Source organism: Oncorhynchus mykiss, chromosome 18, assembly GCF_013265735.2.
Source record: "Oncorhynchus mykiss isolate Arlee chromosome 18, USDA_OmykA_1.1, whole genome shotgun sequence".
Classification (NCBI taxonomy): Eukaryota; Metazoa; Chordata; class Actinopteri; order Salmoniformes; family Salmonidae; genus Oncorhynchus; species Oncorhynchus mykiss.
In genome coordinates, this window is record NC_048582.1 from 64,919,477 (window position 1) to 64,943,574 (window position 24,098).

Consider the following 24,098-nt stretch of genomic DNA (forward strand, 5'->3'; position numbering starts at 1 on the left):
CACCAGACTACCACTAGGTACAGTACACACCAGACTACCACTAGTTACAGTATACACCAGACTACCACTAGGTACAGTACAGTATACACCAGACTACCACTAGTTACAGTATACACCAGAGTACCACTAGTTACAGTACAGTACACACCAGACTACCACTAGGTACAGTACAGTACACACCAGACTACCACTAGGTACAGTACAGTACACACCAGACTACCACTAGGTACAGTACAGTACACACCAGACTACCACTAGGTACAGTACAGTACACACCAGACTACCACTAGGTACAGTACAGTACACACCAGACTACCACTAGGTACAGTACAGTACACACCAGACTACCATTAGGTACAGTACAGTACACACCAGACTACCACTAGGTACAGTACACACCAGACTACCACTAGGTACAGTATACACCAGACTACCACTAGTTAAGGTATACACCAGACTACCACTAGGTACAGTATACACCAGACTACCACTAGGTACAGTACAGTACACACCAGACTACCACTAGTTACAGTACAGTACACACCAGACTACCACTAGGTACAGTACAGTACACACCAGACTACCACTAGGTACAGTACAGTATACACCAGACTACCACTAGTTACAGTACAGTACACACCAGACTACCACTAGGTACAGTACAGTATACACCAGACTACCACTAGGTACAGTACAGTACACACCAGACTACCACTAGTTACAGTACAGTACACACCCGACTACCACTAGGTACAGTATACACCAGACTACCACTAGGTACAGTATACACCAGACTACCACTAGGTACAGTACAGTACACACCAGACTACCACTAGGTACAGTACAGTACACACCAGACTTCCACTAGATACAGTACAGTACACAACAGACTACCACTAGGTACAGTACAGTACACACCAGACTACCACTAGGTACAGTACAGTACACACCAGACTTCCACTAGATACAGTACAGTACACACCAGACTACCACTAGGTACAGTACAGTACACACCAGAGTACCACTAGGTACAGTACAGTACACACCAGACTACCACTAGGTACAGTACAGTACACACCAGACTACCACTAGGTACAGTACAGTACACACCAGACTTCCACTAGATACAGTACAGTACACACCAGACTACCACTAGGTACAGTACAGTACACACCAGAGTACCACTAGGTACAGTACAGTACACACCAGACTACCACTAGTTACAGTATACACCAGACTACCACTAGATACAGTACAGTACACACCAGACTACCACTAGTTACAGTACAGTACACACCAGACTACCACTAGTTACAGTACACACCAGACTACCACTAGGTACAGTACAGTACACACCAGAGTACCACTAGGTACAGTACAGTACACACCAGACTACTACTAGGTACAGTACAGTACACACCAGACTACCACTAGTTACAGTACACACCAGACTACCACTAGGTACAGTACAGTACACACCAGACTACCACTAGTTACAGTACACACCAGACTACCACTAGGTACAGTACAGTACACACCAGACTACAACTAGGTACAGTACAGTACACACCAGACTACCACTAGTTACAGTACACACCAGACTACCACTAGGTACAGTACAGTACACACCAGACTACCACTAGATACAGTACAGTATACACCAGAGTACCACTAGGTACAGTACAGTACACACCAGACTACCACTAGGTACAGTATACACCAGACTACCACTAGGTACAGTACAGTATACACCAGAGTACCACTAGGTACAGTACAGTACACACCAGACTACCACTAGGTACAGTACAGTACACACCAGACTACCACTAGGTACAGTATACACCAGACTACCACTAGGTACAGTACAGTACACACCAGACTACCACTAGGTACAGTATACACCAGACTACCACTAGGTACAGTACACACCAGACTACCACTAGTTACAGTATACACCAGACTACCACTAGGTACAGTACAGTATACACCAGACTACCACTAGTTACAGTATACACCAGACTACCACTAGTTACAGTACAGTATACACCAGAGTACCACTAGTTACAGTACAGTATACACCAGACTACCACTAGTTACAGTACAGTACACACCAGACTACCACTAGGTACAGTACAGTACACACCAGACTACCACTAGGTACAGTACAGTACACACCAGACTACCACTAGGTACAGTACAGTACACACCAGACTACCACTAGGTACAGTACAGTACACACCAGACTACCACTAGGTACAGTACAGTACACACCAGACTACCACTAGGTACAGTACAGTACACACCAGACTACCATTAGGTACAGTACAGTACACACCAGACTACCACTAGGTACAGTACACACCAGACTACCACTAGGTACAGTACAGTACACACCAGACTACCACTAGTTACAGTACAGTACACACCAGACTACCACTAGGTACAGTACAGTACACACCAGACTACCACTAGGTACAGTACAGTATACACCAGACTACCACTAGTTACAGTACACACCAGACTACCACTAGGTACAGTACAGTACACACCAGACTACCACTAGATACAGTACAGTACACACCAGACTACCACTAGGTACAGTACAGTACACACCAGACTACCACTAGGTACAGTACACACCAGACTACCACTAGGTACAGTACACACCAGACTACCACTAGGTACAGTACAGTACACACCAGACTACCACTAGGTACAGTACAGTACACACCAGACTACCACTAGGTACAGTACAGTACACACCAGACTACCACTAGGTACAGTACAGTACACACCAGACTACCATTAGGTACAGTACAGTACACACCAGACTACCACTAGGTACAGTACACACCAGACTACCACTAGGTACAGTACAGTACACACCAGACTACCACTAGTTACAGTACAGTACACACCAGACTACCACTAGGTACAGTACAGTACACACCAGACTACCACTAGGTACAGTACAGTATACACCAGACTACCACTAGTTACAGTACACACCAGACTACCACTAGGTACAGTACAGTACACACCAGACTACCACTAGATACAGTACAGTACACACCAGACTACCACTAGGTACAGTACAGTACACACCAGACTACCACTAGGTACAGTACACACCAGACTACCACTAGGTACAGTATACACCAGACTACCACTAGGTACAGTACAGTACACACCAGCCTACCACTAGGTACACTATCTTTGTTTCATGCATTATTTACCACTAGTTAAGTTATTTACCACTAGTTATTTACCACTAGTTAAGGTATACACCAGACTACCACTAGGTACAGTATACACCAGACTACCACTAGGTACAGTACAGTACACACCAGACTACCACTAGTTACAGTACAGTACACACCAGACTACCACTAGGTACAGTACAGTACACACCAGACTACCACTAGGTACAGTACAGTATACACCAGACTACCACTAGTTACAGTACAGTACACACCAGACTACCACTAGGTACAGTACACACCAGACTACCACTAGGTACAGTATACACCAGAGTACCACTAGTTAAGGTATACACCAGACTACCACTAGGTACAGTATACACCAGACTACCACTAGGTACAGTACAGTACACACCAGACTACCACTAGTTACAGTACAGTACACACCAGACTACCACTAGGTACAGTATACACCAGACTACCACTAGGTACAGTATACACCAGACTACCACTAGATACAGTACAGTACACACCAGACTACCACTAGGTACAGTACAGTACACACCAGACTACCACTAGGTACAGTACAGTACACACCAGACTTCCACTAGATACAGTACAGTACACACCAGACTACCACTAGGTACAGTACAGTACACACCAGAGTACCACTAGGTACAGTACAGTACACACCAGACTACCACTAGGTACAGTACAGTACACACCAGACTACCACTAGGTACAGTACAGTACACACCAGACTTCCACTAGATACAGTACAGTACACACCAGACTACCACTAGGTACAGTACAGTACACACCAGAGTACCACTAGGTACAGTACAGTACACACCAGACTACCACTAGTTACAGTATACACCAGACTACCACTAGATACAGTACAGTACACACCAGACTACCACTAGTTACAGTACAGTACACACCAGACTACCACTAGTTACAGTACACACCAGACTACCACTAGGTACAGTACAGTACACACCAGAGTACCACTAGGTACAGTACAGTACACACCAGACTACCACTAGGTACAGTACAGTACACACCAGACTACCACTAGTTACAGTACACACCAGACTACCACTAGGTACAGTACAGTACACACCAGACTACCACTAGGTACAGTACAGTACACACCAGACTACCACTAGTTACAGTACACACCAGACTACCACTAGGTACAGTACAGTACACACCAGACTACCACTAGATACAGTACAGTACACACCAGACTACCACTAGGTACAGTACAGTACACACCAGACTACCACTAGGTACAGTACACACCAGACTACCACTAGGTACAGTATACACCAGACTACCACTAGGTACAGTACAGTATACACCAGAGTACCACTAGGTACAGTACAGTACACACCAGACTACCACTAGGTACAGTATACACCAGACTACCACTAGGTACAGTACAGTATACACCAGACTACCACTAGATACAGTACAGTACACACCAGACTACCACTAGTTACAGTACAGTACACACCAGACTACCACTAGTTACAGTACACACCAGACTACCACTAGGTACAGTACAGTATACACCAGACTACCACTAGATACAGTACAGTACACACCAGACTACCACTAGTTACAGTACAGTACACACCAGACTACCACTAGTTACAGTACACACCAGACTACCACTAGGTACAGTACAGTACACACCAGAGTACCACTAGGTACAGTACAGTACACACCAGACTACCACTAGGTACAGTACAGTACACACCAGACTACCACTAGTTACAGTACACACCAGACTACCACTAGGTACAGTACAGTACACACCAGACTACCACTAGGTACAGTACAGTACACACCAGACTACCACTAGTTACAGTACACACCAGACTACCACTAGGTACAGTACAGTACACACCAGACTACCACTAGATACAGTACAGTACACACCAGACTACCACTAGGTACAGTACAGTACACACCAGACTACCACTAGGTACAGTACACACCAGACTACCACTAGGTACAGTATACACCAGACTACCACTAGGTACAGTACAGTATACACCAGAGTACCACTAGGTACAGTACAGTACACACCAGCCTACCACTAGGTACACTATCTTTGTTTCATGCATTATTTCTGACACGGGAAGTAAACTCAGTCAGTTAAATCCTGCAGAGCCCAATGTTACCAACAAGGATCACAGCTGGCCAGAGGTCCACGCTGAATAACTGTGTCTGCCACCGTTACATTTTCAGTAGGTGGCCTAACTATTAGGGGTCCTGACCTCGTCTTTCCTGCCTGTTTTCTTCATCTCTGTGATGCACTTAGACTCTCACCACTGCTTCCGTTCAGCCTCCGCCAGCCCCCTGGACGCCTGCTCCCACCACCACCCTCACCGGGACTCCTCCGAACGCTGGAGGGGAGGAGTGTCCGCCAGCACTCCCGACATCACACAGCGCCAACGCCGACGGAACTCAACGCTGGTCAGCGCACGTCCTCACACACACACACACACTTGTTCAAGCATACATGTTAACACACACACACACTATAGTGTAATTCCAGGTATTCTGCCATAACTGTTCACCCTTTTTGTTTCTCAAAGTTGGATAAGAAGAAGAAAGAGAAGAAAGACAAGGAGAGGGAGAATGAAAAAGAGAAAGTTCTGAAGAAGTTACCAATACCGACCAGATCCAGGCCGGAGTTCAGGTATTGTTAGGACACATGACACAGAACACAGAACACAGATTACGGAACACAGAACCCAGATTCCAGAACACGATTACAGGACACAGATTACGGAACACAAATTACAGATAACAGACCACAGATTACAGAACACAGATTACAGAACACAGATTACAAAACACATATTACAGAACACAGATTGCAGATTACAGAACACAGATCACAGGACACAGATCACAGAACACGGATTACAGAACACGGATTACAGAACACAGATTACAGAACACAGATTACAGAACACGGATTACAGAACACGGATTACAGTACACGGATTACAGAACACAGATTACAGAACACGGATTACAGAACACAGATTACAGAACACGGATTACAGAACACAGAACATAGGATGGAATTGAGACCAGAATCTGTCTTGTGCCAAACAGTAGAACTACTCTAAACAGTCCTATACTTCAGGTCTCTGCCCAAATAAAGGAAACACTTCATTAAATTAAGGAGATAAAATATATTGAAAGCAGGTGCTTTCACAAAGGTGGGGTTCCTAAGCAATTCCTCAGCAATTCATATCCCATCATGCTTAAGGTCATATATAAAAATGCTGGGCAGACCATCATTTTGCCCATTATTATGTCTACAATGACTATAGGATGACAATGCCTCCATCCACAGGTCACGAGTGGTCATTGAATGGTTTGATGAGCATGAAAACTATGTATGCCATGGCTGTCTCAGTCACCAGATCTCAACCCAATTGAACACATGGATGATTCTGGAGCAGCACCTGAGACAGAGATTTCCACCACCATCAACAAAACACCAAATAATGACATTTCTTGTGGAAGAATTGTGTCGCATCCCTCCAATAAAGTTCCAGACACTAAGAATCTTCTCCCTCTTCCTTCCCTCCTCCCTGCCTCTTCCCTCCCTTCTCCTTCCCTCTCTTCCCCACTTATATATTTTCATCTCTTATCCTGCAGCAGTACCCCAAAACCCCAAAACCGACCTCCATCACCTGTGGCCCCCAAAAGCAAACTGTTGTCCCCCTGCCCTCCAATGGCTCCCAAGACCCCCTCCACAGGCAAGAAGATCCCCACAGGCACAAAGACCCGCCCCAAAAGAGCCCAGACCCCTGTCAGGGTACATCTTCAGCCGGTCACTGTGGAAACTAACAACGAGCCCCATCAGCCAGACACTCCTGAGGAGAAAAAGAGTAAGTTTGTTCGCCGTGGTTACCGTATCCAAGCTCCAGGATGTTTATTTTCAGCTGTTACTTCTTGTCTTCTCTGCCTTGAGAAAACACACATTGTATCAACTCTATGATGTTTGCCTCATATGATCCTTGAAGTTTATTCCGTGGTTATGGTCCATTGTGTGGCTTCAGATGTGAAACAGAGGCCTCTGCTGTCTCTCTTGCTCTTACAGGCTCCAGTAATGTTCCTGCTATAATGGTGTCTTCGGCGCCGGCGACACAAACATCTCTTAGTGCACCAGTCACAGTGGCCGCCTCTACCCAATCCTCAAACCTACAGCTGACTGCCTCTGCTGCCTCAACTCCCACAACTGCCTCCTCTGCTGCCTCATCTACTGCTGCCACTCTGGCTTCCAGGCCCTCAGCCGGCACCAACGACCCAGAGGAAGCAGCTCGAGTCCTGGCTGAGAAACGCAGACAGGCCCGGGAGCAACGGGAGAGAGAGGAGCAGGAGCGCCTGGAGCAGGAGAAGAGGAAACGGTCAGTCAGACTCTGGCTGGAATTGATGAGACATGTCATTGAGTTGGTTATTATAGTACTGTAGTATTATTGAATGTTTTTGATTGGAGTGCCGTGTCTGTCTGTCTGTCTGTCTGTCTGTCTGTCTGTCTATAGCAGGGGCTCTTCACCTTTTTAGCTCAAGGCCCAAATGAGAAATTGACTGTCTTCCCGTGACCCAAATTGTTCTCCAATGACCCAAATTAAAAATAAATAGTGTGTATGTATTCTCATAACTCGCGACCCACCTTTCACATGACCAGGGCCCGATTCGGGTCCCGACCCATAGTTAAAGAAACCCTGGTCTATAGACATATGAATGGTTTACTGTTTGCCTCATGTCCAAGACAAGTGTGTACCATACATTGATAGTGTGAGCATATACTGTATGAGCATGTGCTGACCTGACTGAGCATGCTCCCCATGCAGGATTGCTCGTGAGGAGGGCATGGCTCGGCAGGCGGAGGAGAGGAGGCGCAGGGAGGAGGAGGCACGCCTCATGGCGAAGGAGCAGCTTCTGAGAGACGAGGCCCAGCGCCTGGAGGAGGAGAAGGGGGCGAAGGAGAAAGCCAAGGCGGAACAGGAGGAGAACCAACGCCTGCAGAAACAGGTGCGAGATCGACAGGCAGTCTTGACTTACAGCATAGAAGAAGACGTATGACACAGGTTGACTGATCTTAGGTCCTGGAAACATTATGAGAGGGAATGTTTGCTGTAAGGCCTACAATCAGCATGTCATTATCACCATGCCTTCTCCAGGCAGATGCCCAGAATTTATTGGCGCTGAGAGAGCCACTGTCAGAGTGGGATAGTGACAGCTCTGTCCTCCCCCTGTCCCCCTCTCTGCTCCGCACTGCAGTGGGCTGACAGGGGATAGATAGTGACAGTGTTCCCACTACCCCTGCCTGTAGCATTCAGACATGCTTGAGTCTCCCCCGAGGGAAGACCAGTGCAGTTTGTTGTTTGTTCGACACTGCCAGCAGCCATCTTCCTTGCCGTGTGTGTCAAGATGGTGAGGCGTCATATTCATACAACATTTTTCAGCTCATCTCATGAACCATGACGCAGCAAGTTTTAACTTGCAGGAAACTTTGAATGTTAAAACGTCATTGCGAACATCTGACGTTACTCAGCTGTATACAACCTGTGTTTTGTTTATGAAGCATAGCAACCTTGTTGTTTTGATGGATGTCGTTATGTAGATATTTGCTGCCTGTGGTGTAGCCGTGGTTTGTTTGGAACTGATGTGATCACAGCTTTGTTTTCATCCCATCATGCATCACCTATTTAGTACTGATGACTCAAAAGATCCAGTGAGCTGTGTAATGGCATTATTACAGGGAGATATCAAGCCCTGCCCTACAGCCTAATACAGTCTAGACTGGGAATATGTTGCCACCTAGTGGTTAGAAAAGGGGACATTAATCTACTCTTGTATCATTTGCTAATAATAATTTTTTACATTCCATCATTTGATATTATATGAAATTAGGGTTTTATCTAGACTGACACAATTCTCTTGTTTAGTCATTTCCCTGTTGTCTTAATAGAATGATGAACATCCTATAGTATTGATGATCGTATTGATGATGTTGTTTTGTCCCGTCTGTGTCAGAGGGAGGAGGCCGAGGTCAAAGCTCGTGAGGAGGCGGAGCGTCAGCGCTTGGAGAGAGAGAAGCACTTCCAGAAGGAGGAACAGGCGCGCCTAGAGAGAAAGAAGGTGGAGCGGGGAGGAGGGATGGAGAGATGGAGGGAGGAGAGATGGAGGGAGGAGAGATGGAGGGGAGGAGGGATAGAGGATGGGAGGAGGGAGGGAGGAGAGATGGAGGGGGGAGGAGAGATGGAGGGAGGAGAGGTGGAGGGAGGGAGGAGAGGTGGAGGGAGGGAGGAGAGAGGGATGGAGGGAGGAGAGATGGAGGGAGGAGAGATGGAGGGAGGAGAGATGGAGGATGGAAGCAGGGATGGAGGATGGGAGGAGGGATGGAGGGAGGAGAGATGAGAGGAGGGATGGATGGAGGGTGGGAGGAGGGATGGAGGGAGGAGAGATGGGAGGAGGGATGGATGGAGGGTGGGAGGAGAGATTGAGGGATGGAGGGGAGAAGGGATGGAGGGAGGAGAGATGGAGGATGGGAGATGGAGAGATGGAGGGATGAGGGGAGGAGGGATGGAGGGAGGAGAGATGGAGGATGGGAGGAGGGATGGAGGGAGGAGAGATGGAGGATGGGAGATGGAGAGATGGAGGGATGAGGGGAGGAGGGATGGAGGGAGGAGAGATGGAGGATGGGAGGAGGGATGGAGGGAGGAGAGATAGGAGATGGAGGGGAGGAGGGAGGAGAGATGGAGGGATGGATGAAGGGTGGATGGATGAAAAAGACTAACTTGTCTTTACTTTCTACTTTCTACATAAATGTAGGACCAGTAAAGATACACAGTGCATTAGTTGTAAATAATCAAATCCAGCAGCTGACAACTTCTGCCTTCTGCCTCTGCTCCACAGCGCCTTGAGGAGATCATGAAGAGAACTCGTAAAAGTACTGATGCTGGAGAAAAGGTGATTGATGTAAGGCCCATGCATCGTATAACAACCCTTCTAGACCCTTTATACAGATGAAACATTATACAGTTGAAGTCTGACGTTTACATACACTTAGATTGGAGTCATTAAAACTAGTTTACATACACTTAGATTGGAGTCATTAAAACTCACTTTTCAACCACTCCACACATTTCTTGTTAACAAACTATAGTTTTGTCAAGTCGGTGAGGACATCTACTTTGTGCATGACACAAGTAATTTTTCCAACAACTGTTTACAGACAGATTATTTCACTTATATTTCACTGTATCACAATTCCAGTGGGTCAGAAGTTTACATAAATTGACTGTGCCTTTAAACAGCTTGGAAGATTCCAGAAAATGATGTCATGGCTTTAGAAGCTTCTGATTGGCTAATTGACATCATTTCGGTCAATTGGAGGTGTACCTGTGGATGTATTTCAAGGCCTACCTTCAAACTCAGTGCCTCTTTGCTTGATATCATGGGAAAATCAAAATAAATCAGCTAAGACCTCAGAAAAAAAATGTTGACCTCCACAAGTCTGTTTCATCCTTGGGAGCAATTTCCAAACGCCTGAAGGTACCACGTTCATCTGTAAAAACAATAGTACATAAGTATAAACACCATGGGACCAAGCAGCCATCACACCCCTCAGGAAGGAGACGCGTTCTGTCTCCTAGAGATTAACGTACTTTGGTGCGAAAAGTGCAAATCAGTCCCAGAATAACAGCAAAGGACCTTGTGAAGATGCTGGAGGAAACAGGTACATAAGTATCTATATCCACAGTAAAACGAGTCCTATATCGACAACCTGAAAGGCCGCTCAGCAAGGAAGGAGCCACTGCTGCAAAACCGCCATAAAAAAGCCAGACTACAGTTTGCACCTGCACATGGGGACAAAGATCATACTTTTTGGAGAAATGTCCTCTGGTCTGATGAAACAAAAATAGAACTGTTTGGCCATAATGACCATTGTTATGTTTGAAGGGAAAAGGTGGAGGCTTGTAAGCCGAAGATCACCATCCCAACCGTGAAGCACGGGGGTGGCAGCATCATGTTGTGGGGTGCTTTGCTGCAGAACGAACTGGTGCACTTTACAAAATAGGTGGCATCATGAGGAAAGAAAATGATGTGGATATATTGAAGCAGCATCTCAAGACATCAGTCAAGTTAAAGCCTTGTCGCAAATGGGTCTTCCAAATGGACAATGACCCCAAGCATACTTCCAAAGTTGTGGCAAAATGGCTTAAGGACAAGAAAGTTAAGGTATTGGAGTGGCCATCACAAAGCCCTGACCTTAATCCCATAGAAAATGTGTGGGCAGAACTGAAAAAGTGTGTGTGAGCATGGAGGCCTACAAACCTGACTCAGTTACACCAGCTCTGTCAGGAGGAATGGGCCAAAATTCACCCAACTTATTGTTGGAAGCTTGTGGGAGGCTACCCGAAACGTTTGACCCAAGTTAAACAATTTAAAGGCAATGCTACCAAATACTAATTGAGTCTATGTAAGCTTCTGACCCACTGGGAATGTGATGAAAGAAATAAAAGCTGAAATAAATCATTCTCTCTACTATTATTCTGACATTTCACATTCTTGTGGTGATCCTACCTGACATAAGACAGGGAATTTTTAACTACGATTATATGTCAGGAATTGTGAAAAACTGAGTTTAAATGTATTTGGCTAAGGTTTATGTAAACTTCTGACTTCAACTGTATGTGTTTTCTTATTTAATTAACTGAATTCATGATAGTGTCTGTCCAGATGTTCAAAGCACTTCTTGATAATAACACCTCATCCACCACCAATGTGTAGCAACCTTGTGTGATACACAGCAACCATTTGTCCCATTCTATGTTCTTCTAGCCTTCACTGCCGAATGAGTCCAATTCCCCAGCACAGGTCAATGGCAAAGATAGTACGAAGAACAGTAAAGGTAAGTTACATACAGTGCCATTCTGAAAAAAATATATATACAACATCCCAGCTAACAACAAACGTTCCCACAACTTTAGAGAATGTTTCCTTAAGAGTTTCATTGGGCTTTTAACTAAGGCTTTCTTTGCAATGTTCCAGTGATGTGCAAGGACTGTTTCCAAGAGACCATCCCCTTAATGTCAAACGGAACTTACCCAGAACATGGTTAACAGAATTTAAGATATGTTCTAGACACGCTTCATGGAAACATTGCAAGAACGTTTGTGTCCAGTTATCTGAGGGTTAGGAGAATATTCCATAAACGTCCCCACCAAACATACACAGAACATGGTTGCCATGTTCTCAGAATATAAGATATGAATGTTCTAGACACGTTTCATGGGAACTTTGCAGGAACATTTCTGTGTATTAGTTGTCAGGATGTCACCTGATGATCCCAAAGAAACATTACACATCTTGCCTCGTTACTGTTGCTGAGCCAATCAAGGATCTGATTGGTGAACCAGTGAACCGTTCATAGCTCTGTGTCTGTTAGATTAGAGATACAAACACACACACAGTGCTTTCAACATCATTTTTTTCAACTTACGTATTTGATTACATTGTGTATGTTATTTTATAAAGTAATTATTTTTCAAAGTGTCCTCACCTGGGATTTGAAGTCACAACCTCATGATTCACGGTTCTCAGATTTTCCCACTACGCCACCATGTCAGCACTCTTACTGTTTTCATCATTGATTTGATTCCGGCCTACTTTTTAAAGGCTTTCAGTATAGTTGTGATGTTGGTGCGACATGTGAACCTGTTTTAACGATCCTCCTGAATCACTACGATCAATACTAGTTTTTCTTGAGTGTATTTTTAACAGAGCTAAGATTTACTTCAAAGTCCACTCACAGCCTTACACCTATCCATTTGTTCCAGATCTACATTCCTGCCTGTGTGGGGGGGGGGGGGGGGGGGGGGGGGGGGGGTTCAGAGTACCATGAGCCAAGAGGTTGTGAGTTCAAATAATTTGATATTGACCCAATCATGGCAGTAAGCAGGGCATGCAATAGCCACGTAAAAACCTAACTCTGCTCATCATCTTAATCGGTGTAAGGTCAAAAGGATATTCTGAGAACACGGTAACCATGGTAACCCCGTTCTGGTTACCATGGTTAAAAGGTTTGCTGAATGTCTTTGCTAACATAGACAGAATGTTCCCCTAAATAACTGATAACTGGACAATCAAAAACGTTAGGGGAACATTACAGGTAACGTTACAGAATTGTTCTCTCTCTCCCTAGAATTGTTAGCTGGGCTGTGCATTAGATCCCAAGAGGATGGCACTTATTTACAAAGTGGTCTTGGACGCTAACAAATAAAGTCATGATTTAAAAGACAAGACAGTTACAAAACATTATACATTCAATTAGAGAGATAACACTCAGTCTAGGACCATTTTATTAGTAATTTTAAAGAGAGCAACTTTAGTTTTTTTTCATGCAGCGCCTAAGATGCAGCAGATTGAAGCAGAATCCAGCCCTGTGCTGAATGCTGTCCGGCCAGCCGTGCACCAGAATGGCCTCTCAGCCAACGGGAAGGCAGCTGACTTTGAGCAGATCATCCAGCTGTCCAATCACAACAGGAGCAGCAACGGTGGGCCGGGAAAACCGGGGAGTGGCATCGTCAGCGACCCAATCCTGGCCTTTGAGGGAGGAGATCCCTTCCTGATGAAAACGGGTCCCATGAAGCCTCAGCATGCTGCAGGTAGCTATACAGGTCAGGATTAGGACCAGACATGCCATATCATTTTAACATTTCAAATGAAGCATTCTATCACTGTATCAGTACATAGCACTCTAGGATGTACGCAATCCATAACTCTATAACTACACTACCAGCATGTAGAGAATCACAGTGTGGATCTTATGCTAAAAGGTATGCATCCTGTAGTTAGCTACAACCATTACCAGAGTTTACAGAGAGGGGACTCCAAACCTTTACCACTATCCCAAAGCCTGGGTCCTAGCCTCTGGGCATGCTGCCCAAGCTCCCTATGTGGGAGAGTTGACATCCAAGACTGGAAAGAGGATCCCAGTCCTGTTTTGCCGTGCTCCTTAGGTTGGCAAACGAGGCCCCCTTTATTATGCCAAGGCCCCCACAGCCGGTCTCGAAGACGGCCATACCCAAGCATTAAATGTAAGCAAAGCAAACAATATGACTGAGACCAATGGGACATACATAATATTAGGGGACAACCTAGTCAGTTGTACAACTGAATGCCTCCAAAATGTGTCTTCCTCATTTAAACCCAACCCCCCTGAATCAGAGAGGTGGGGGGTTGGGGGGGGGGGGCTGCCTTAATCGACATCCACGTCTTCAGTGCCCGGGGAACAGTGGGTTAACTGCCTCGTTCAGGGGCAGAACAACAGATTTTTACCTTGTCACCTCGGGTATTCGATTCAGCAACCGTACGGTTACTGGCACAACACTCTAACCACTAGGCTACCTGCCTCCCCCTATAACCACTAGGCTACCTGCCTCCCCCTATAACCACTAGGCTACCTGCCTCCCCCTATAACCACTAGGCTACCTGCCTCCCCCTATAACCACTAGGCTACCTGCCTCCCCCTATAACCACTAGGCTACCTGCCTCCCCCTATAACCACTAGGCTACCTGCCTCCCCCTCTAACCGCTAGGCTACCTGCCGCACCATAATATATCCCATGTTTATGTCCCCACAGCCCAAGGGTTCTAATGATAATGGCGCGTGCAGAATATCATCCCTAGAACTGAAACATTTGAATGATAAGGTCTGATAGATGGTATGCCTCACGTACTGTAGACTTCAAACTAGCTCATATTCCCAATTGAAGCAGAAAGCAATGCTGATTTGTTTTTTCTCTCCCTCTCTCTGTTCTTTCTCTCTTTTTCTCTCCCTCTCTGTTCTTTCTCTCTCTTTTTCTCTCCCTCTCTGTTCTCTCTCTCTTTTTCTCTCCCTCTCTGTTCTTTCTCTCTTTTTCTCTCCCTCTCTGTTCTTTCTCTCTCTTTTTCTCTCCCTCTCTGTTCTCTCTCTCTTTTTCTCTCCCTCTCTGTTCTTTCTCTCTTTTTCTCTCTCTCTCTGTTCTTCCTCTCTCTTTTTCTCTCCCTCTGTTCTTTCTCTCTCTTTTTCTCTCTCTCTGTTCTTTATCTCTCTTTTTCTCTCCCTCTGTTCTTTCTCTCTCTTTTTCTCTCTCTCTCTGTTCTTTCTCTCTCTTTTTCTCTCCCTCTCTCCAGAAGTTCTTTGAGACACCAGGCTTCCACGCGCTTTACGCCACTGGTTGATGTAGTTGATTGTGTGCCACACACTGCAACAGCTTCTAAAGGAAGTGTGTCAAACAAAGAAACAAACTATGGACTAAACTTTTAAATCACTTAAAAACATCAAATTCCACAGAGGTCATGAGGGAGGAAGAAAACTCTGCGAAGAAAAAAACGTAAATGAAAAAAATATTGTCTGTCTTCTCGGCATGTTTTGGTGCAACATACGTTGGGTTTTGTTGAAAATGTCAAATGGAGATTTTATGGTGCACCTTTAAATGGCTGATAATGTAATATGAGGAGTTTTAGAGCATTGTAAGACCTGGAAATATACAGTATTTGACTACGGTTATTATTATCATTGTTGTTATGCTATTGCTGTTGTTATCTTAAAGTTGAACAAAGTGTGTGTTTGTTAGTCTTGAATAATTGGGTTATTTAACTAGGGGAGGAAGCAATGTGAGGATGCTGTCAGGGGAAGCTGTGGGATAAAGCTTAATGAACGGGAGAAGATGTCTCTATTTCTTTCTGTCTGTCTGTCTGTCTGTCTGTCTGTCTGTCTGTCTGTCTGTCTGTCTGTCTGTCTGTCTGTCTGTCTGTCTGTCTGTCTGTCTGTCTGTCTGCCTCTCATTTAACTAGGGGAGGAAGCAGTGTGAGGATGCTGTCAGGGGAAGCTGTGGGATAAAGCTTAATGAACGGGAGAAGATGTCTCTATTTCTGTCTGTCTGTCTGTCTGTCTGCCTCTCATTTAACTAGGGGAGGAAGCAGTGTGAGGATGCTGTCAGGGGAAGCTGTGGGATAAAGCTTAATGAACGGGAGAAGATGTCTCTATTTCTTTCTGTATGTCTGTCTGTCTGCGTGTATGTCTGTCTCTGCCTGTCCCTGTCCGTCTGTCTGTCTGCCTCTCATTTAACTAAGATATGATATAGACTAGAGAGTAAGTTTGATCCGTGTGGACATCGACTCTAGTGCGTTAACATCTGACATGTCTGCCATAACTTCATGTTTTTCCTGAGACACTCTTAAAGTTTCTCTGGCTCGTTTCTTCTTCAATTGTATTGCTGTTGTGATACAGAATAAGTTTAGGTTGGTTTCTTCAGCAGTTCCCATGGCGATCACATGAATACAGGTAGAACTATCAGGACACAGTATCTGTCCTCTATTCCTGGCCGCTGCTATCAGGACACAGTATCTGTCCTCTATTCCTGGCCACTGCTATCAGAACACAGTATCTGTCCTCTATTCCTGGCCGCTGCTATCAGAACACAGTATCTGTCCTCTATTCCTGGCCGCTGCTATCAGAACACAGTATCTGTCCTCTATTCCTGGCCGCTGCTATCAGAACACAGTATCTGTCCTCTATTCCTGGCCACTGCTATCAGAACACAGTATCTGTCCTCTATTCCTGGCCACTGCTATCAGAACACAGTATCTGTCCTCTATTCCTGGCCGCTGCTTTCAGAACACAGTAGCTGTCCTCTATTCCTGGCCGCTGCTATCAGAACACAGTAGCTGTCCTCTATTCCTGGCCGCTGCTATCAGAACACAGTATCTGTCCTCTATTAATGGCTGTGACTCATATAAGCTGCCTCCTGCCTGGTTTATACAGTGAAGGATGAACTTCTAGACACATATATTCATATTCCAGGCTTCTGACGGAGGGAGAAATATTAAGGTGGGGAAGGAGAGGAGGGAGGTTGCGAGATTTAATCAGATCAAGGGACAGATGGAGTGTGAGAGAGACAAACAGAGACAGAAAGAGCGAAAGATGGAGAGCGAGAGATGTGTTGAAGGTCCAAATCAGCACTTTTTTCAATATCAAATCATTGTCACACTTTATTTGATAGTCTGGATGTTCCATCTGTAGATGCTCTCCTACTATCAACAAACTATATGTCGATAAGCAACTGCTTGTTAGGTTTAGAATTAGGGTTAGAGTTAAGGTTAGGGTTAGTAGATAGTTGATAGTTGAAAGGTTACTGATAGTCTTAGTCTGTAGAGCATCTACAGATGGACTACCCAAATGAAGTGGTACCATCATTATTTCTTGGGAACAATTCAGTTCCTTAACAGCGATTTAAAAAAAAAATGTTTTTATGTAAATGGCTTCTTAGCAAAGGGCAATTTCTCTAGCAAGAATTCTGCTATGACTGGGAGTGGTCTGAGTGGGGAGAGGAAAACAGAAAAATAGCTGTTATTGGCAGATAGGGTTGGAACGCTCTTTCTTATTGGTCTATTAACTAATTTACCGCATGGTGATGTCACCATGCATGGCCAAAACTCCATACCACCAAAAACATTTTTTTTTTAAACGGCTCTTACACTAAAAGGGCATTATCATCATTTTCACAATTTCATAGTATTATTCCAAACTCATAGTATGGAAATATATATAAAACACAGGAAAAATCACCTTTTTTTTGTCTGCACTGGGCCTTTAAGTGCAGCCATACAGCTGTTCTGTCTGATCACACTTCACTAGGAATCACTGGGGTACAATTGCCGGCCCGTTTCACCCAGAGTAGCAGCTGGTGATGTGAATAATTCAATCTGTTTCATCCCTCCATTCCAGACATATTTTTTTCTCTCAAGAGGAGACTGTGCACTGTTGTATTTTTGGGTTGTCGATGCAAATTGTGTGGTTTCTCCCTCACCAGTACGACACGTGGACAATGGTAACGGTGAGTTTATAGGTTAGTTGTTTGGTCATTAGTTTGATACAAGTATGCGTCGTCGTCTAAGAGTATAATGCCACAAGGTGGCAGGATTAGCTTTCTGATTTCTCCTGCTGGTCTTTTATAATGGTATCTTTATCACAAATGTGTTCAGCCTCATCTACAACAACACATGGATTCTATTTAGTACATTCAAATTCAAACAATAAAATTTGAAGATTTTTACTCGCTGGTATTAGTCCATCGAAAGTAGGGACATCAAAACATGACTCATCACCTCTCATTGTCGAAGCACCACCGGCATTCCCCAAAACAAGTCCCATCCACTCTGATGGATGATCTACAGCTGATGCTGACTGAACAAAGGAGCCTCTGTCTATCTTTTTATTTATAGTCGAGAGTGTTAACAGTCAATGAAATATGGGGCTTCAGCCATGGCCTGTGCCAAGAGGGGTTGCAATCCCAATTGGTACCCTATTCCCTCTGTAGTGCGCTACTTTTGACCAGGACCCATCAGGCTCTGGTCAAAAGTAGTCATTCTGGTCAAACGTTGTGCACTAGATAGATAATAGGGTGCCATTTGGGACGCAATGGGACTTAACTCATTGGGAATGGGACGTTACTGGACATGGGGAACGGGATCCATCGTGATGGATTCAGCCGCCAATAATGCCTGCATTTGAACCGTTCAATCTACGCTGAAGGTTTGCAAAGTGGCAACATTACAGATGGTTTACTGCAGTGTTGATTGGTTGCTGTTATTTACGCATGATCCTCCCTAACAGATTATACACAGTGCATCTTTCAAGGTTTTGGTTGCTATGGCTAAAAACCATTGATATTTGCATTTGTTGTGTTGTTAGACGTCTCAGGTTCCTACTGTGGTTACAATTTAAACGTATAAAAGGTCATCGAACTGTGATGGAATAATGATTTGATGCATCGGACTAAAAATGTCCACACTAAAAGGTCAGACAGCTGTTATCTGTGCAGGACAGGCTGTATTTGTTTAGCCGTTGCTCTGGGTTACGGCATCATCATGACTGAGCCTTGTAGTGAAAGCAGACACTAGGACAGGTGTGTGTGTGTGTGTGTACATGCCTGGGTTTCCACTGTCACTTTAACTTTTCTATCCAACCTGCAAGTAAGCATTTTGTTGGAAAGTGTATACCGTGTGTATCCTGTAAATATGACTAATAAAACTCTCCGACGAACCATCAAAAAGGCAAAGTGTCAATACAGGACTAAGATTGAATACACCGGCTCCGACACTCATCGGATGTTTTAGTTAATAGTTTGCAGGGCTTGCAAACTATTATGGACTAACTAGTGGTTAGAGCGTTGGACCAGTAACCGAAAGGAATCCCTGAGCTGACAAGGTAAAAAAATCTGTAGTTCTGCCCCTGAGCAAAGCAGTTAACCCATTGTTCCCCGGGCACCGAAGACGTGGATGTCGATTGAGGCAGCCCCTCACACCTCTCTGATTCAGAGGGGGTTGGGTTAAATGCCGAAAACACATTTCAGTTGTACAACTGACTAGGTATCCCCCTTTCTCTTTCCCTACAAAGGGACGCACAGCCGTGAGCTGCCCAGTGACACGAGCCTACCAGACGAGCTAAATTACTTCTATGCTCGCTTCCAGGCAGCCACACTGAAGCATGCATGAGAGCATCCTCTGTTCCGGGCGGCTGTGTGATCACGCTCTCTGTAGTCGATGTGAGTAAGACCTTTAAAACAGGTCAACATACACAAGCCCGCAGGGTGGAACAGATTACCAGGACGTGTACTCTGAGCATGCGCTGACCAACTGGCAAGTGTCTGACATTTTCAACCTGTCCCTGACCGATTCTGTAATACCAAACATGTTTCAAGCAGACCACCCTAGTCCCTGTGCCCAAGAACACTAAGGTAACCTGCCTAAATGACTACCGACCCGTAGCACTCACGTCGGTAGCCATGAAGTGCTTTGAGAGGCTGGTCATAGCTCACATCAACACCATTATCCTAGAAACCCTAGACCCACTCCAATTTGCATACCGCCCCAACAGATGATGCAATCTCTATTGCACCCCACACTGCCCTTTCCCACCTGGACAAAAGGAAAACCTACGTGGGAATGCTATTCATTGACTACAGCTCAGCGTTCAACACCATAGGGACTAAACATCTCCCTCTGCAACTGGTTGCATCACCGCCTGGTTTGGCAACTGCTCGGCCTCCGACCGCAAGGCACTACAGAGGGTAGTGGGTATGGCCACGTAGGTGTTCCTTTTGTCCAGGTGGTAAATGGCAGTGTGGAGTGCAATAGCGATTGCATCATCTGTGGATCTGTTGGGGCGGTATGCAAATTGGAGTGAATCTAGGGTTTCTGGGATAATGGTGTTGATGTATGCCTAGCAGGATTTCTTATATGCTTCCGGGTTAGATTCCCGCTCCTTGAAAGTGGCAGCTCCAGCCTTTAGCTCAGTGCGGATGTTGCCTGTAATTCATGGCTTGTGGTATGTACGTATGGTCACAGTGGGGATGATGTCATCGATGCACTTATTGATGAAGCAAATTATTTATGTGGTGTACTCCTCAATGCCATCGGAGAAATCCCGGAGCATATTCCAGTCTGTGCAAAACAGTCCTGTAGCTTAGCATCTGCTTCATTTGACCACATTTTTATTGATCTAGTCACTGGTGCTTCCTTCTTTAAAAAAATCTTATTAGCAGGAATCAAGAGAAAATAATTATGGTCAGATTTGCCAAATGGAGGGTGAGGGAGAGCTTTGTACGTGTCTCTGTGTGGGGAATAAAGGTGCACATTTAACATGCTGATAGAAATTTGGTAAAACTAATTTAAGTTTCCCTGCATTAAAGTCCCCGGCTACTAAGAGCGCCACCTCTGCTGTGTTAGTGCCAGCCTCTGACTGTGGTGGTATGTAAAACAGCTACAAAAAATACAGATGAAAACTCTCTAGGTAGATAGTGTGGTCTACAGCTTATCATGAGATACTCTACCTCAGGCGAGCAATGGCTCGAGACTTCCTTAGATATCGTGCACCAGCTGTTATTTACCAAAATACAGTCCTACCAATTCTCAGAAGGCAGCCCGCCGTCTGGCCCCCTTTTCTCTGCCTCCTCTTCACGCAAATCACGGGGATCTGGGCCTGTTCCCGAGAAAGCAGTATATTGTTCGCATCGGCCTCGTCAGACTCATTAAAGGAAAAAAAAAGGATTCTGCCTGTCCGTGGTGAGTAACAGCAGTCCTGATGTCCAGAAGTTATGTCTGGTCATAAGAGACGGTAGCGGCAACATTATGTACAAAATAAGTAAAAAATAAGTTACAAACAAAAAAAAAACAATCGGATGGGGACATGTAAAACATCTGCTTTCTTCTCCGACACCATCTTTACTGCATAACTAAAGATGATTATACAGTAAATATAACTAACAGCATGTGCTGCATACAGCTTGTTTTCAGTTAGGTTTTTATCAAGCACATGGCAGACTAGAACCAGGAAGTGGTTTGTATTCCATCCCCATAGGGGACTTCCTGGTCTTAGTTTTACTTTCTCTTCTTCTGCTGACTCGAGGTGAGTCTTCTTTTCTGTTTTCAGGATTTCTTACTATTACGTGCTTTGCTAACCTGTGATTTTTAAACTGATCTTATGTGATATTTAGTATGCTTGTCTTAAACCAATTATTTAAATGTTTAAAAAAAAAAATAGTTTGATAGAAGAACAGCCATAACAACGATTTAATGGCCATCCAATGGGGCATTCTGTAATGTGTGTCGACCATATGAAAGAAAGATACGACATTGATGTAAACCTTACCTCACCAACATGATCTAAAGAGGTGTAGGTTATTATATTTTATTAATACCTGTGTAAAATGCTGAAATAGTCAACATCTTTCCTTGTTAAGCAATGGAATGTATGCAATTTCCTTATGGATTTGTTTATATTTTTTTTCTCAATTGAATGTACGTTTCATGGTAGGTTGATACAGAGTATTCCACTATGTAGTGAATGGATGCATTCCTTTTAAGCTGTTGATCATTTAAACAACATATGTCTAAATAAACTATCATTTAACAAGTCAAGTCAGTTAAGATCAAATTCTTAATTTCAATGACGGCCTAGGGACAGTGCGTTAACTGCCTTGTTCAGGGGCGGAACCACATATTTTTACCTTGTCAGCTCAGGGATTCGATCTAGCAACATTTACGGTTACTGGCCCAACGCTCTAGCCACCAGGCTACCTGCCGCCTGAAATGACCCTATGTGGAAATAAATATGTGTTTTTATCAAGTGACCAATACAGAGCGGAGGTAATATTACCACCAACAAACTAAGGTGTTTTCTTTTTGATACGTTGTTTTCACTCAGACATAATGCACAGTTCTCCCCAGGTTAAGAGGGACAGGGGGGGGGTCAATGAGGCCTGAGTAAGGAGGAGGTGCAGGGGGTTGGGGTCAATGAGGCCTGAGTAAGGAGGAGGTGCAGGGGGTTGGGGTCAATGAGGCCTGAGTAAGGAGGAGGTGCAGGGGGTTGGGGTCAATGAGGCCTGAGTAAGGAGGAGGTGCAGGGGGTTGGGGTCAATGAGGCCTGAGTAAGGAGGAGGTGCAGGGGGTTGGGGTCAATGAGGCCTGAGTAAGGAGGAGGTGCAGGGGGTTGGGGTCAATGAGGCCTGAGTAAGGAGGAGGTGCAGGGGGTTGGGGTCAATGAGGCCTGAGTAAGGAGGAGGTGCAGGGGGTTGGGGTCAATGAGGCCTGAGTAAGGAGGGGCAGGGGGTTGGGGTCAATGAGGCCTGAGTAAGGAGGAGGTGCAGGGGGTTGGGGTCAATGAGGCCTGAGTAAGGAGGAGGGGCAGGGGGTTGGGGTCAATGAGGCCTGAGTAAGGAGGAGGTGCAGGGGGTTGGGGTCAATGAGGCCTGAGTAAGGAGGAGGTGCATGGGGTTGGGGTCAATGAGGCTTGAGTAAGGAGGAGGTGCAGGGGGTTGGGGTCAATGAGGCCTGAGTAAGGAGGAGGTGCAGGGGGTTGGGGCCAATGAGGCCTGAGTAAGGAGGAGGTGCAGGGGGTTGGGGTCAATGAGGCCTGAGTAAGGAGGAGGTGCAGGGGGTTGGGGCCAATGAGGCCTGAGTAAGGAGGAGGTGCAGGGGGTTGGGGTCAATGAGGCCTGAGTAAGGAGGAGGTGCAGGGGGTTGGGGTCAATGAGGCCTGAGTAAGGAGGAGGTGCAGGGGGTTGGGGCCAATGAGGCCTGAGTAAGGAGGAGGTGCAGGGGGTTGGGGTCAATGAGGCCTGAGTAAAGAGGAGGTGCAGGGGATTGGGGTCAATGAGGCCTGAGTAAGGAGGAGGTGCAGGGGGTTGGGGTCAATGAGGCCTGAGTAAGGAGGAGGTGCAGGGGGTTGGGGTCAATAAGGCCTGAGTAAGCAGCAGAATTACCCTCAAACTTGTCTTTCTGCACAACTAGAGCCACATAGGTTGCGTCACAAATGTCACCCTATTTTCCTACATAGTGCCCTATGGGCCCTGGTCCAAAGTAGTGAACTATATAAGGAATAGGGTTCTATTGTGGACAGCTCTCAGCCAGGAGGAGCAGGAAATGGGTCACAGCACAACATGGTTCACGTCAGCACTGCAGCAGCAGCCGTTCTGTTCCCACAGGATATCTACAGTACCTCCGGTCTCCTACGGAAGTGAAGGGCAATGATCAAGGCTTGAAAATAGAAACAGGGACTGACTAAACATGTGGTTCTTTTTCAGTGTTGTTTAAGGTTATGGTGGCCAGCCAGCCACTCACTGCTCTTAAAATGACATTCCTTCAATGGGAATGCAGTAAACTGGGAATCACACTGATGAAACCACAAAAGTGTTTCATTTGATAAAAAGTATAACTAAACCCTTGAATTGATTTTATTTTATTATTTGTATTATTATTTGTTGTTTCCTGATCTCTCCTTCATTGTACCTATCTTTCCTTCAT

At 45.3% G+C, this 24,098-nt stretch overlaps 1 protein-coding gene across 10 annotated transcripts in view; it reads left to right on the forward strand.

The window, feature by feature from the left end:
• LOC110496692 (MAP7 domain-containing protein 1) overlaps positions 1-16,265 on the forward strand; it is a 91,834-nt gene extending 75,569 nt beyond the window's left edge. For 4 of the 10 annotated variants that reach the window (XM_036953502.1, XM_036953510.1, XM_036953507.1 and 1 more), the window contains 10 exons: positions 5,536-5,690; positions 5,813-5,916; positions 6,894-7,126; positions 7,339-7,645; positions 8,093-8,273; positions 9,279-9,383; positions 10,161-10,223; positions 12,090-12,159; positions 13,655-13,927; positions 15,426-16,265. In XM_036953502.1, coding sequence (XP_036809397.1) covers positions 5,536-5,690; positions 5,813-5,916; positions 6,894-7,126; positions 7,339-7,645; positions 8,093-8,273; positions 9,279-9,383; positions 10,161-10,223; positions 12,090-12,159; positions 13,655-13,927; positions 15,426-15,436 — 1,502 coding nt within the window. In that variant the 3' untranslated portion in view covers positions 15,437-16,265. The remainder of the gene's footprint in view (positions 1-5,535; positions 5,691-5,812; positions 5,917-6,893; positions 7,127-7,338; positions 7,646-8,092; positions 8,274-9,278; positions 9,384-10,160; positions 10,224-12,089; positions 12,160-13,654; positions 13,928-15,425) is intronic. The other 6 variants (XM_036953506.1, XM_036953505.1, XM_036953508.1 and 3 more) reach the window with 6 other exon arrangements.
• Positions 16,266-24,098: the final 7,833 nt, after the last annotated feature.